General features: G+C 42.6%; 1 protein-coding gene across 2 annotated transcripts in view; it reads left to right on the forward strand.

Moving 5' to 3' along the window:
* The window catches only part of LOC117348061 (ring-infected erythrocyte surface antigen-like), a 62,016-nt gene that overhangs the window by 14,684 nt on the left and 32,631 nt on the right, over positions 1 to 14,701 (forward strand). The window contains exons 2-3 of one of the 2 annotated variants that reach the window (XR_004536903.1): positions 5,330 to 5,364; positions 6,033 to 6,128. Coding sequence is in view for 1 of the 2 variants with exons in the window: in XM_033919712.1 (XP_033775603.1) it covers positions 5,330 to 5,364 (35 nt within the window). In the remaining variant the exon portion in view is untranslated. Of the gene's footprint in view, positions 1 to 5,329; positions 5,365 to 6,032; positions 6,129 to 14,701 lie in introns of those variants that run through there. The other variant, XM_033919712.1, reaches the window with a different exon arrangement.

Consider the following 14,701-nt stretch of genomic DNA (forward strand, 5'->3'; position numbering starts at 1 on the left):
TGGCAGAAGTGGACAACATTCAATAGACTTCTTCACAGACAGATTCTGGATCTGGGTGAGTGGAGCCGATCCCCAGATGCGTTCCAAGTGATTGTGGGCCACTGGGAGGCAGCCCTGCTTCGACCTCATGGCCATGGCAAGAAACAGGAAGGCGAAGCACTTCTTCAGTTGAAGATCTGAGCAAGGAAGCGAGAGGCTTGAGGCTTTGGTGCAACCTTGCTCTCCGTAAGTCTTTCTATACATCTTTCCTCCTTGGCCCATGATCGGCTACGTCAGTTGGAGGATTGCAGTTCATTCCAGATGCGTCATTCTGGTGGCTCCAGATTTGCCTCAAAGACCGTGGTATGCGGATCTGATGCGTTTGTGCGTGGGTCACAGCCTGCACCTAAGAGTCTATCCGGTCCTTCTCTCTCAGGGTCTGGTGGCCATGGAAGACCCGTGTCACTTTGCTCTTATGCATGGCTCTTGAGCGCACAGCCTTAGAGAATAAAGGATATTCTGCCCTTGTGGTTGATACGTATCTCAAATCTAAGAAGTCATCCATAGTGTCGGCATACGCTAAAGTGTGGAAGACTTTCCAACATTGGTGTGCCCAAGACCAGGTGGACCCTTATTCAGCTCCGGTCTTGCGGATTCTTGCCTTTCTTCAGGCTGGTTTGGATAAAGACCTCACTGTGGCATCTCTTTGGGTCCAGGTGGCCGGACTGTCCTGTTTTAGATCCCGGGACAGTCCATCCTTTTTGGCATCGCATCTCGATGTCACTTGTTTCTTGAAGGGGACTCTTTGTGTCAGGCTACTACTACTACTATTGATTATTTCTGTAGTGCTACCAGACGCACACAGCGCTGCACAGTCACAAAAAAATAAGAAAACAGTCCCTGCTCGAAAGAGCTTATAATCTAAATTGGCAAGACAGACAAACGGGATGTCAGGAATACAGTTAAGGGGAACGGTTAATCAGTGGGCTGGATTCGAGGGCAGAGGAGTAGGGTTAAGGATTGAAAGCTATATCAAAAAGGTGGGTTTTCAGTCTGCTTTTAAACAAGGGTGAGGGAAGGGGCTTGACGGACAAACTCTGGTAATTTATTCCAGGCATAGGGGGGCAGTTAGATGAAAGGAACGAAGTCTGGAATTGGCAGTGGAGGAACGGAGTTCTCCTGGAGATATAAAAGGAGAGAGAAGCAAGGAGATATATTGAGGGGCAGCAGAATGAACACACTTGTAGGTCATTAATAAGATCTTGAACTGTATGTGATGGCAGATAGGGAGCCAGTGAAGTGACTTAAGGAGAGGGGTGACATGAGCGTAGCGAGGTTGGTAGAAGATGAGTCGTTCAGCAGAGGTTTGCAACGATGGCATGGGGGAGAGGTGACACTCCGGGAACCCAGTTAACCATCCTTTCCCGGCATAGGACCTTAACTTGGTGCTGTCTAGCCTTACCAAAACTCCTTTTAAGCCTCTTTGGGATGATTCCCTCTTAGACTCGATGATAAGGACTGGTTTTCTGGTTGCCATTGCCTGTGCATGTAGAGTTTCAGAACTGCAGGCATTGTCTTGTTGAGACCCCTTTCTCTGAATTTCAGAGGTGGGGGTTTCTCTGCAGACAGTTTCGTCCTTCTTGCCTAAGGTTATTTTGGCTTTCCATATCAATCAGAAAATGTGTTTGCCTGCCTTTCAACTGGCAGGTTCCAGAGCACAGGATCGCCTGTTGAAGAAACTAGACGTGTGCAGGGTTCTCCTGCGTTATTTGGAGGTCACTAATGAGTTTTGTCTCGCTGACTCATTCAATTAAGCGGGGTGCTCCCACTTCTAAGGCCACAAGCTCCAGATGGATCCATAGAGCCATTTCGTCAGTATGCATTCTTTCTGGGAAACAGTCTCTTGTTTCCATCAAGGCACATTCTATCAGGAGTGTGGCTTCTTCGTGGGCTGAAGCTAGATCTGTTCCTCCTGAAGAGATTTGCAGGATGGCAACATGATCTTCTCTTCATACGTTGCCAAATTCTATAGAGTGGATGTTGCTGCAAGACAGGACTCGGCCTTTGGATCCTCTGTCTTAAGGGCCGGCACAACAAGCCCACCCTGACTATGTGGGGGACTGCGTTGGTATGTCCCCATTTAGAATGTCTCACCTATTGCACTGGAAAAAGAGATTATATGCTTACCCTGGTAAGCTCTTTTCCAGTAGATAAGTGAGACATTCTAGACTCCCTGCCCTATACTTGCTGTGCCTGCTTACAGTTTTCAGCCTATTTAGGCTTCTCCAATCTGATTCTGGAATTTGTGCATATGTTCAGCTTGTTGGGGAGTAGTTTTTGAGTTCTTTTGAAGCCTGTGTTGGCAGTTAATAATACTGTTTAGTTATATTTGAGCAGAACAAAAGTTTAGCCTGTTATAGGTGCCTCTACTTCACAAATGTGGGTACTTGGGCACTGACTGTAGAGGGCGCTAAACTGGTCTGTGAAGTACATTACATTACATTAGGGACTTCTATTCCGCCTATACCTTGCAGTTCAAGGCGGATTACAAAAGAGCTAACTGGACATTTCCAGTGAAGTTACAACAGTTGGAGGCAGAGTGAAAAATCTGGAGTGAATTCCTTCTGCAGCATGTAAGTATGGGGAAATAACCCTATTATCAAAAACAGTGTCTCTCAACCTGCAGTACGCGTACTCTGTGGGGTACGCGGGCTGCCTGTTGGGGGTACATGGGCTAACCACCGCCCGGGATCTCTCCCTGCCTGCCCTGCTGATTCTTTCCTGCCACCCGTCAGCTCCATTCAATTATCCCCCGCCGCAACTCTGGGCAAGGAAGGGCCAGGTGTGTGCAGCGATTGCTCACCACCAGCCCACAAGCCTTCCTCCCCCCTCTCTGATGTCATAATTGACATCGGGGGGGAGAAAGCTTGTGGGTCAGCGGAGGGAATAGAAAAGAACAATTGTTGGGCCTGAGTGTGTGAGTGAGAGGGAAAGGAAGAGGAAACATGGGGAAAGGAAGAGGAAAATTTGGCATAGAGAGGAGTGAGGTAGAGATGCATGGGAAATAGAAGGATAAGAGGGAGAAATGTTGGATATGGTGGTGGAGAGGGAACAGAGGAATAGATTGAAGGGATGCAAGGGGGGAATGTTGGGCATAGTGATGGAGGGGAAAATTTGGCATGGTGTTGGAGAGGGGTGATAGAAGGAGAAATTGGCATGAGGCTGGTGGGCAGTGGTGAAAAATGCTGCACATAATCTTGGGGATGAGAGAGGAAGAAAAGTTGGGCTCCTGGAGGGACAGAGAGAGTTGATGGTTGCGGAATGGAATGAGATCTGGAGGAGAGGAAGCATGCAGGAGGCAGAAAGAAAGAAAGAAATATTGGATGCACAATCAGAAGGAAGTGCAACCAGAGACTCATGAAATCACCAGACAACAAAGATAGGAAAAATGATTTTATTTTCAATTTAGTGATCAAAATGTGTTAGTTTTGAGAATTTATATCTGAGGTTTATATTTTGCACTATTATGTCTATTTTTTTATATTTGTTACTGAGGTGACGTTGCATATTTTAAAGTCATCTGCCTGGACATCTTTGAAAACCTCCAAATATAAATGATAATTAACATTTTCTCTACATACAGTGTGCTTTATGTTTTTTATTTTTTATTTTTTTTAATTCTTTATTCAATTTTAACACTTGCAACAAGTGTACAAAATTCAATCAAATAATTCATACAAATCACTTGACATTCTAACAATTATTGTCAAATGCATATAAAAAAGACCCCTCCCCCACCCATCAGGAATAAACCCATTAAATCACATAACATACCTCCCCATCCCCACATTAAATATAATCCTTTGTAATAAAAAGGTGTCATTATAATATGCAATCAATGGCCCCCAAATCTTTTTGAAACTATTATAAATAGCCTTAATTTTTTTAATGAAAATGATTGTTTATTAGATACTTGATAGACCACCTTTTTATAGCCTCTTGATACCCATGTACATTATTTATTTCCAATGGGTTTTTTTTTTTATAATTCTTTATTCATTTTTAAAACTTTCATCAAGTGTACAACAATCATAATAAACACAATTAATCAGAGCACTTGCATATCTTATCATTATAATCTAAACATACAAATGTAACCCTCTCCCCACCCTCCCTCAAAGCCCTTCATTCATTCATGCTTTATGTTTTTTAAATTTTGTGTTTACCATTATGTATTAATAAGATTATATTGTGTGTAAATGAAAAATGGATGGAAGAAAGTGCATTACAATTAGTAGTATTATTATGGGGGTGGAGTCAGGGGCAAAGTTTGGGCAGGGGAACCACAAGTACAAGGGGTCACTCGGAGAAATTGAGAGGGGACAGATTTAGAACAAATGCGAGGAAGTTCTTTTTTACCCAGAGGGTGGTGGACACATGGAACGCGCTTCCGGAGGTTGTGATAGGCCAGAGCACACTACAGAGTTTCAAGGAAGGTTTAGATAGGTTCCTAAAGGATAAAGGGATTGAGAGTTACAGATAGATGTAGAGGTAGGTTACAGAAATGGTCAGGAACCACTTCACAGGTCACAGACCTGATAGGCTGCCGCGGGAGCGGACCGCTGGGCGTGATGGACCTCTGGTCTGACCCAGTGGTGGCAACTTCTTATGTTCTTAGGTCTGGGGTGGAGTTTGGGTGGGGGTACTCGGTTGGCATAGGGGGTACTTGGCTTGAAAAGGTTGAGAAACACTGGTCTAGAATGTCTCACCTATCTACTGGAAAAGATCTTACCAGGGTAAATACATAATCTCTTTTTATCAAGGGAAGGACATAATCTCTTTATATAGTACAGAGATATGTTGATTTAATATTCTGTGTCTACTTAAAGTTTGAGCAAAGCTGTTTTAAAATAATATATTAATCTTGAAATTGTGGTACCTTGAAATCTTCAGTTTGACCTTACAGACCAGGCATTGTATTAGATGGATTTTTTTTTTTTTTACTGCTTGTATAAACCTTCCTTCAGTTACATTAATTTTTTTGTATGGTGGCTTCTTCAGAAAACAGAGAAATGAAGCATGACATTTTTATAAAATGTTTCAAAATTTTGTTTTTCAAATTCCTGAAGCAGTGCCATGTTAAAATAACTCTAATTAGAGAAAATATTAAAAGAAGAACAAAAATGTTCAGCACAAGAAGCACTTCTTTAAAACTAACACACTAACAAATGGAATATATCATTTACTGTAACTGAAATTGTACTCCATATTTTCTGTGCTAACAATAAGCTCACCAATTAAAACACACATATATATTTTTTCATATTTAAATATTGTTTATTTTTTTTAGCTTTACAGCCTTCTACAGTAAATGACCTCATACAGGTAAGCATGCATTTCATATGATTTCAAAATTGTTATGAATTCATTTACATAAAATGTATTTTAAATGATTGTTCTCTGAGGACACACAGGACTGAAAAATCCTCGAAAATGCGCACTCGATACAGGAAGCAATACCCCAGAAACTTTTTCTAGGAGCCTTTGGGTAGGCTCACCATGCATAAATACCTGTTCCACTTGCCACTGACACTCAGAACCTCCTCAGTTCGAAGTGTTTTTGTGGAGCTGACTGGACCTGTTTTTTTCACATAGTCACCCCAGCATTTTAATTTAGTGTTAGCTTTTTCATTCTGTAAGTGAGAAGTTCCCCAGCTATTGAGTTTTGTTACTTTTTGTTGCATTAGGTCAGTGTAGGCCTCAAGATCTGGCTGAGGAATTTTTGTTACAGTTGAGCCATTTGACTTGAGATTTCTCAAAAGTAGACCTCCCCCAGTGGCTTTAAAGAGGTTTTGCTGTTGCTACTGCAATCCTCAATTGGTTAAAGGAGGCAATTCTGGTGCTGGCAGATTTTTTTAGAGTGGAGCACCTCATCGATAGATCTTTTTTGTCATGTCTTTACAACAGGAATGTCTTTCATTTCTGCCCTAGATGTCTATTCCTGTTGTATACAATGCCTGGGACCTCCCTCTCATTGCATTTTCTGTTCACAGATATCAAAGTGAGGGACTTGTGGCAGAGAAAGGAGCTTTTCAGCGAAGAGATTGGTCCACTGACATTAGTATTGAAAGCATTGGTCTCCACTGGTCTAGAAGCTGCATCAGATGCTGAGGAAGTAGCAATATTGAAATTGTCTCGATTACCCTTGTCTTCAAGCACTGGTAGAGCCAATCAGTAGTGCTCATCATCCTGTTCTGTCTGAATAATAGGAAGGATTAAATCTCATCTTCCTCGGTACAGAGGGAGTATGATGCAGGACATCAGGCAGATGCAGGACATCAGGCAGATGTCTTTTCAGCACTCCCTATTGAAGCAAGGCACCAAGGTTGTCAATTTCTTTGAAGCACCCTTGATGCAAGGACTTCTCATCCTCTGCCATCCTAAGGCAAGTAAAACCTCCATAGATTTGAAAATATCAGTTATGATATACCCCAAATGACTGAAGAGGATGTGACCACTCCTACTATGATGCCTATTCCTTTGTCAGTGGCAATCTTTGAAGAGTAGCTCATGTAGAGGATCAAGATGCTCTTCTTTACTTGACATGATGCTGCAGCTTCAACATCATTGATATCAAGGGCAAATGCAGTCTCTCAACTGGTACTCAAGACCCATGCTCTTCCTGAAAGAGATACCCCAACAGCAAAGCTCAAAGGGGCTCAGAATTGAAATAAGTTGCACCAATGTCCATTTTCCAGTGCTTTAGGGATGGAGGTGGGGGCAGAAATCTTTGCCAATGCCATGGGCTTTCTTGATTTCTTAGAAGGCCTGTCTGCAGTCAGTGATGTGAGACGGGCAGAAATTCATACTTCACTGGCTGAGTCTGAATTAGTGCTTTTCAGGATGAACCAGGAAGCTTCTTAGAGGAGACATCAACTAGGCTCTTTTCAACTAGGCTCCATGTGGTGGGGTTTGCATTCCTCCCCACCACATGAGGGATGCAAACCCCACCAAAGGAACTCTTTCATTGATCTTGTACTGAAGAAAGAGAAGCCCAAAGCAGAATCATAGGATATCTTCCAATTTTTGACTCCCACCCCCAGAAGCTGTGATGATGCCTGTTCACAGAATCCTAAAAGATGTATAGATGAGAATGTGGGCGACCCTCCTCTCAATATCTCCTATTAGAAGATAAACTCTATGTAGAGAGTTTAGAAGGCTCCGGGATTCAAGAAGCGGCAGATTCCTCATCATTCTATGGTGATCGAATTCACTTCGAAAGAGCCAGGATTTCCAAGACTTAACTCCGCAGTGCCCCCTGGCTGAAAGGCTCATACATTGAGTCTTTTGGGAAAATAATATTGTATGCAGTGTAATGGAGTTTGCAGTCTTCTCAGAGACAGAACTGAAGAACTCTGCTTGCTAGTAACCAAAGAGACATTATGTAGAATATACATAGTCTGTGTGACTTGATATTTTCTGTATTTCACTGAACTCTTGCTATTGGGATTGGTGCCCGCAGATCCTCATAGCTATGGGCTTTAGCCCTAAGACGATATGTGCAAAAAAACCTTGCTGGCATGCTGAGTCGTGCTCTGGAAATAATCTCTTTGGAGATAAGAAGCAAGATGTTGCTGCTCTCATCAGAGTGGATGGCAATGGAGATCCTATTACTCTCATAGGCATAGTTATCCTTCACTCTCCCACTTTCTAGTCTAGACAGGGTTTTCATTCTAGTCTCAGGAGAGGACCCATTCTGCTTCTACTATTATTTATTATTTCTATAGTTCTGCCAGACGTAGATTTAAGGTTTTTGTTAGGATTTGTTATCCCATGTATTGAGTAAACTACTACATGGCTTAAATAAAATAGATGTGGAACAAGGGGGAATGCAACTTAAATTCAATGCAAAGAAATGCAGAGTAATGCATTTGGGGATTAATCGGAAGGAACTGTATATGCTGGGAGGTGAGGGGCTGATATGCACGGTTGCGGAGAGGGACCTTGGGGTGATAGTGTCCGAAAAAACAGTGTGACAAGGCGGTGGCTGCTGCCAGAAGGATGTTGGATTGTATAAAGAGAGGTGTAACCAGTAGAAAAAAGAAGGTGTTGATGCCCCTGTACAGGTCGATGGTGAGGCCCCACTTGGAGTATTGTGTTCAGTTTTGGAGACCTTATCTGGCGAAGGATATAAGAAAACTTGAAGCGGTCCAGAGGAGGGCGACAAACATGATAGGTTTGCGCCAAAAGACGTATGAGGAGAGACTGGAAGCCCTGAATATGTATACCCTAGAGCAGGGGTGTCAAAGTCCCTCCTTGAGGGCCGCAATCCAGTCGGGTTTTCAGGATTTCCCCAATGAATATGCATGAGATCTATTTGCATGCACTGCTTTCATTGTATGCTAATAGATCTCAAGCATATTCATTGGGGAAATCCTGAAAACCCGACTGGATTGCGGCCCTTGAGGAGGGACTTTGACACCCCTGCCTTAGAGGAAAGAAGGGACAGAGGAGATATGATTCAGACGTTCAAATACTTAAAAGGTATTAACATAGAACAAAATCTTTTCCAGAGAAAGGAAAATGGTAAAACCAGAGGATATAATTTGAGGTTGAGGGGTGGTAGACTCAAGAGCAATGTAAGGAAATTCTTCTTTAGGGAGAGGGTGGTGGATGCCTGGAATGAGCTCCCGAGAGAGGTGGTGGAGAGGAAAACGGTGACAAAGTTCAAACAAGCCTTTGGATGAACACCGAGGATCTAGAATCAGAAAATAATAGTAAATATTGAAGAACTAAGGCCAGTACTGGGCAAACTTGCACGGTCTGTGTCTGTATATGGCTGTTTGGTTGAGGATGGGCTGAGGAGGACTTTGATGGCTAGAATGGTTTAGATGGGCTGGAGTAAGCTTTAACGAAGACTTCAGTAGATGGAACCTAAGTACAGTACCGGGCAGAGCTTTGGATTCTTGCCCAGAAATAGCTAAGAATAAGAAAAAAAAAAAAAATTGAATTGAATTGGTAATTTAAAGAGTGGGTAAGGTTGGGCAGACTGGATGGACCATTCGGATCTTTATCTGCCGACATCTACTATGTTACATCCAGACTTTTCAATATAACATTGCATAGATAGAAAAGAAGGGAAAACAATGAAAATGGGAAGAAAAGAAACTAGGAGAGTAAAGAATAAAGAAGAGGAGAGGGAAGTGTGCCTCTCAGAGGCCAAAGAGAAGAAAAAGAGTATTAAGTAAGTTAGTATAGTCTTCATAAACATTAAAAAGAACCTTGTTCTTATGAAGGATTCAAGTAGTTCTCAATTAAGGCCCATTTCTTGGTTGTTTTAGTGTGTAGAGGCAGAGATGTAGAAATTAATAATTCACATATATGCTTTTTTGACGAAGAGACGCCAACGCTTTTACGTGCACCGTTAGCAGTACGTTGCAAGTTCAAAATTGTCCCCTGAAGAAGGTGATGGTATCGCCGAAACTTGGATCCTAGTCGGGACTTTGTCTTTTGGATCTTTGCCTGTTTTAGTGATTTTTAAAGACTCATTACAATACTTTGACACAAACTGCAAATAAAGTTATTTGTGACCACAGGTTGGATTTGACATCTCCAGTGCCTCTTTTTGTCAAAACAGACAAACAGGACAAATGTGGGTTAGGGAATTTTACAGAGGGAATGATAAAGCAGACATTGGTACATGTTAAAAACAGCCTCGAAAAAATGGGCTTTTAGCCTAGATTTGAACACTGCCAGAGACGGAGGTTAACTTATTGACTTGGGCAGTCTGTTGCAGGCATATGGTGCAGCAAGACAGAAGGGACAGAGTCTGAAGTTGGCAGTAGAAGAGAAGGGTTCAGATAAGAGACATTTACTCAGTGAACGGAGTTCCCAGGAAAGAGTACAAGGAGAAATAAGAGAGGTGAGATACTGAGGAGCTGCAAAGTGAATACATTTGTAAACAAGAAAAATTTGAACTGTATGTGGAAATGGATAAGGAGCCAATGAGATTTGAGGAGAGGGGTAATGTGAGCAAAGTGACAGTGGCAGAATATAAGTCGTGCAGCAGAATTTTGAATAGAAACATGACGGCAGATAAAGGCCAGATGGCCCATCTAGTCTGCCCATCCGCAGTAACCATTATTTCTTTATCCGAAAGATCCCACGTGCCTATCCCAGGCCCTCTTGAATTCAGGGGAGAGAGATGATTTAGTGGAAGACCTAAAAGAAGCAAGTTGCAGTAATCTAGGTGAGAGGCGCCACAATCCAGTCGGGTTTTTAGGATTTCCCCAATAAATATGCATGAGATCTATTTGCATGCACTGCTTTCATTGTATGATAATAGATCTCATGCATATTCATTGGGGAAATCCTGAAAACTCAACTGGATTGCGACCCTTGAGGAGATACTTTGACACCCCTGGTTTAGATAGTGTGCTCAGGAAGACAAGGTCGGACTTTAGTGATATTATAGAGGAAGAAACGACAGGCTTTAGTGGTATAGAAACATAGAAATAGACAGCAGATAAGGGCCACAGCCCATCTAGTCTGCCCACCCCAATGATCCTCCCCTACCTTTCTCTGTGAATAGATCCCACGTGTCTATCCCATTTGGCCTTAAAATCAGGCACGCTGCTGGCCTCAATAACCTGAAGTGGAAGACTATTCCAGCGATCAACCACCCTTTCAGTGAAAAAGAATTTCCTGGTGTCCCCATGCAGTTTCCCGCCCCTGATTTTCCACGGATGCCCCCTTGTTGCCGCGGGACCCTTGAAAAAGAAGATAGAAACATAGAAGATGACGGCAGAAAAGGGCTACAGCCCATCAAGTCTGCCCACTCTGCTTACCCACCCCCTGTCTATGCCCTAATGACCCAATTTCCTTATCTTGACCCTCGTAGGGATCCCACATGGGTATCCCATTTATTTTTAAAGTCTGGCACGCTGTCTGCCTCGATCACCTGCACTGGAAGCTTGTTCCAATGATCAACCACTCTCTCTATGAAGAAATACTTTCTGGTGTCGCCATGAAATTTTCCGCCCCTGAGTTTGAGCGGGTGCCCTCTTGTGGCCGAGGGTCCCTTGAGAAAGAAAATATCATCTTCCACTTCGACACGTCCCGTGAGGTACTTAAATGTTTCGATCATGTCTCCCCTCTCCCTACGTTCCTCAAGAGTGTAGAGCTGCAATTTGTTCAGTCTCTCTTCGTACGAGAGACCCTTGAGCCCCGAGATCATCCTGGTGGCTGTCCGTTGAACCGATTCAGTTCTGCGCACATCTTTACTGTAATGTGGCCTCCAGAATTGCACACAGTACTCCAGATGAGGTCTCACCATGGCCCTGTACAACGGCATTATGACTTCAGGCTTTCGGCTGACGAAACTTCTATTGATACAACCCAATATCTGCCTAGCCTTAGATGAAGCCTTCTCCACTTGATTGGCAGTTTTCATGTCTGCACTGATGATTACCTCGATGCGGCCCGTGAGATACTTGAATGTCTCGATCATGTCACCCCTCTCTCTGCGTTGCTCGAGTGAGTATAACTGCAACTTATCCAGCCGTTCCTCGTATGGGAGATCCTTGAGTCCCGAGACCATCCGGGTGGCCATTCTCTGGACTGACTCCAGTCTCAGCACATCCTTACGGTAATGCGGCCTCCAGAATTGCACACAGTATTCCAGGTGGATTTGTTCAGAGAAAGAGAGAAAGGAGTTGAAGATGATCCCAAGATTGCAAGCTGATGGTTTTGACCATTTCTGTGCAGTTCCTCTATCATTCTAGATCAGTGGTCTCAAACTCAAACCCTTTGCAGGGCCACATTTTGGATTTGTAGGTATTTGGAGGGCCTCAGAAAAAATAGTTCATGTCTTATTAAAGAAATGACGATTTGCATGAGGTAAAACTCTTTATAGTTTATAAATCTTTCCTTTTGGCTAAGTCTTAATAATAATATTGTCATTTATAGCTAAAGAGACATATGATCAAGACACTGTTTTTTATTTTACTTTTGAGATTATGATAAACATGCCGAGGGCCTCAAAATAGTACCTGGCGGGCCGTGTGTTTGAGACCACTGTTCTAGATGATCTTCCTGTAGAAGGGAAGCTAGTTTTTTTGCCAGCAGGCTATTCAAAAAAAACCAACAACCTTGAAAAATAATAATTATTATGCCTTCCACATTGCAGGCCTTCCAATTTTCCCCTTTTTAGTTTTTGAACAGCCTAGTAGGTGGGGATTCCTATCAGTGTGGATCTTTTTATCTCATTTGTCCTTGGAGAAAGTGGAGTTTTTTACCTTTAGCAGATGTTTGTTTTATTTTATTTTTTATATACCATAAATCATAAAGGAAATATCTAAGCAGTTTAAATATTAAACAGGATGAACCAGAGACAACAGCCAAAACTATAAGAGGGCAGAGTCCCTAATTACAATCTTTCTTAAATTGAGAAAGGAACCAAGGGAGAGGAAGATGAGTTTTAAGAACTCTTAAATTTTGAGAATGAAGAATCAGCTTTGAGGGAGAAGGAGAAATTATTCCAAAGAGATGGGGCCAGTATGCTAAAATAAGAATTACAAATTTAATGCAGCCAAATATGGCAGTGTGAAGGAACAGTAGGGATAAGTTGAATGAAGAATCAGTGGTTAATCTGACCCAGTATCCTGTTTCCACAATGGCCAATCCAGGTCAAAAGTACTTGGCAGAAACCCAAATTATATACTACCAATCCAGGGCAAGCAGTGGCTTCCCCCATGTCTGTCTCAATAGCAGACTATGGACTTTTCCTCCAGGAACTTGTCCAAACCTTTTTACTCCCACATCACCACATCGCTAACTGCTATTATTACATCCTCTGGCAATGAGTTCCAGAGCTTAACTATTGGTTGAATGAAAAATAACATTTCCTCCTATTTGTTTTAAAGATATTTCCATGTACTGTAACTTCATTGAGTGCTCCCTAGTCCTTGTAATTTTTGAGAGAGTAAAAAATTGAATTATTGTTACACATTCTACACTACTCACTACTAATGTGAGCAAGTGCAAAGTGATACATATGGGAAAGAGGAACCTGAGCTATAGCTACGTGATGCTGGGTTCTATGTTAGGAGTCACTGACCAGAAAAAGGACCTAGGTGTTGTTGAGGAAACCTCAGCTCAATGTGCAGCAACTGCTAAGAAAGCAAATAGAATGTTAGGAATTATCAGGAAAGGAATGGAAAACAAAGATAAATGTTATAATGCCCTTGTATCGCTCTATGGTACAGCCACACCTCAAATACCGTGTGCAGTTCTGGTCGCCATATCTCAAAAAAGATATAGAGGAATTAGAAAAGGTACAGAGAAGGGTGCCGAAAATGATAAAAGGGATGGGATGACTTCCCTAACAGGAAAGGCTAAAGCGGCTAGGGCTCTTCAGCTTGGAGAAGAGATGGCTCAGGGGTGATATGATATGATAGAAGTCTATAAAATAATGAGTGGAGTGGAAAGGGTAGATGTGAATCACTTGTTCACTCTTTCCAAAAATACTAGGACTAGGGGGCATGCAATGAAGCTACTAAGTAATAGATTTAAAACAAACCGGAGAAAATACTTCTTCACACAACATGTAATTAAATTCTGGAATTCGTTGCTGGAGAATGTGGTGAACTCAGTTAGCTTAGTGGGGTTTAAAAAAGGTTTAGATAATTTCCTAAAAGAGAAGTCCATAGGCCATTATTAAGGTGGCTTGGGGAAATCCACTGCTTATACCTAGGATAAGCAGCATAAAATGTGCTTACTACTTGTGATTTAGCTAGGTACTTGGGACCTGGGTTGACCACTGTTGGAAACAGAATACTGGGCTTGATGGACCTTTGGTCTATCCCAGTATGACAATTCTTAGGTTCTTATCATATCTCCCCTCAGCCACCTCTTTTCCAAGCTGAAGGGCACTAACCTGAATAGCCTTTCCTCATATAATAGGAGTTCCAACCCTTTATTATTTTAGTTTGTCTTCTTTGAACCTTTTCTAATACCGCTATATCTTCTTTTTTATGAGATATGGCAACCAGGATTGAATGCAATACTCAAGGTTGCATTTTGATTAAAAAATTTTAATGATAAAGGCAAGGCATAGTCAGCAGTCCATTTTTTTTTGGGGGGGGGGCACAGAAGGGGCTACACATTTCCTTTCCCTTCTCCCCACATTCGATATTATACCTTTGCTAGTGGAGATGCCAAAGCCCTGCCAGTCAAAAGAAATCCGTGCTCAAAGCTGCCTCTTTCCTCCTTGTTCTGCCTCAAAACCGAGGAAGTACAGGGTGTCCCCAGCCACGGATGCCAGCACTTCCTGAACATGCTCAGTTCATGGATGAACTGAGCATGCTTAGTTAGTACAAGTGTCGGTGGCTGGAGACTCAGCCGGCAGCTGGTTAATGGGGCTTCAGCTATCCTACCAGCCATTGAACACAGGTTCAACTTTTTCTCCTTCTCTACCCAGCCCATTTCTCTCTCCCCTTCTCTCCCTCCTTACTCCAGCTTCAACTCAATCTCCCCCATCCAATTCCTTCCCTCCCTCTACCCAACTCTCTTAATTCCCTTCCCTGCAGTCTGGCATCTCTCCTTTCTGGACCTGATCACTGATCCTGCCCCTTCTCCTGACTACCACCGCCACTGCTAAACTAGCATACCTTACCTTTGTAAATTAATATTTGGCCCTGCAGAACAGTGGACTGCTCTGGCC

The sequence above is a fragment of the Geotrypetes seraphini genome, chromosome 14, assembly GCF_902459505.1.
Source record: "Geotrypetes seraphini chromosome 14, aGeoSer1.1, whole genome shotgun sequence".
Taxonomy (NCBI): domain Eukaryota; kingdom Metazoa; phylum Chordata; class Amphibia; order Gymnophiona; family Dermophiidae; genus Geotrypetes; species Geotrypetes seraphini.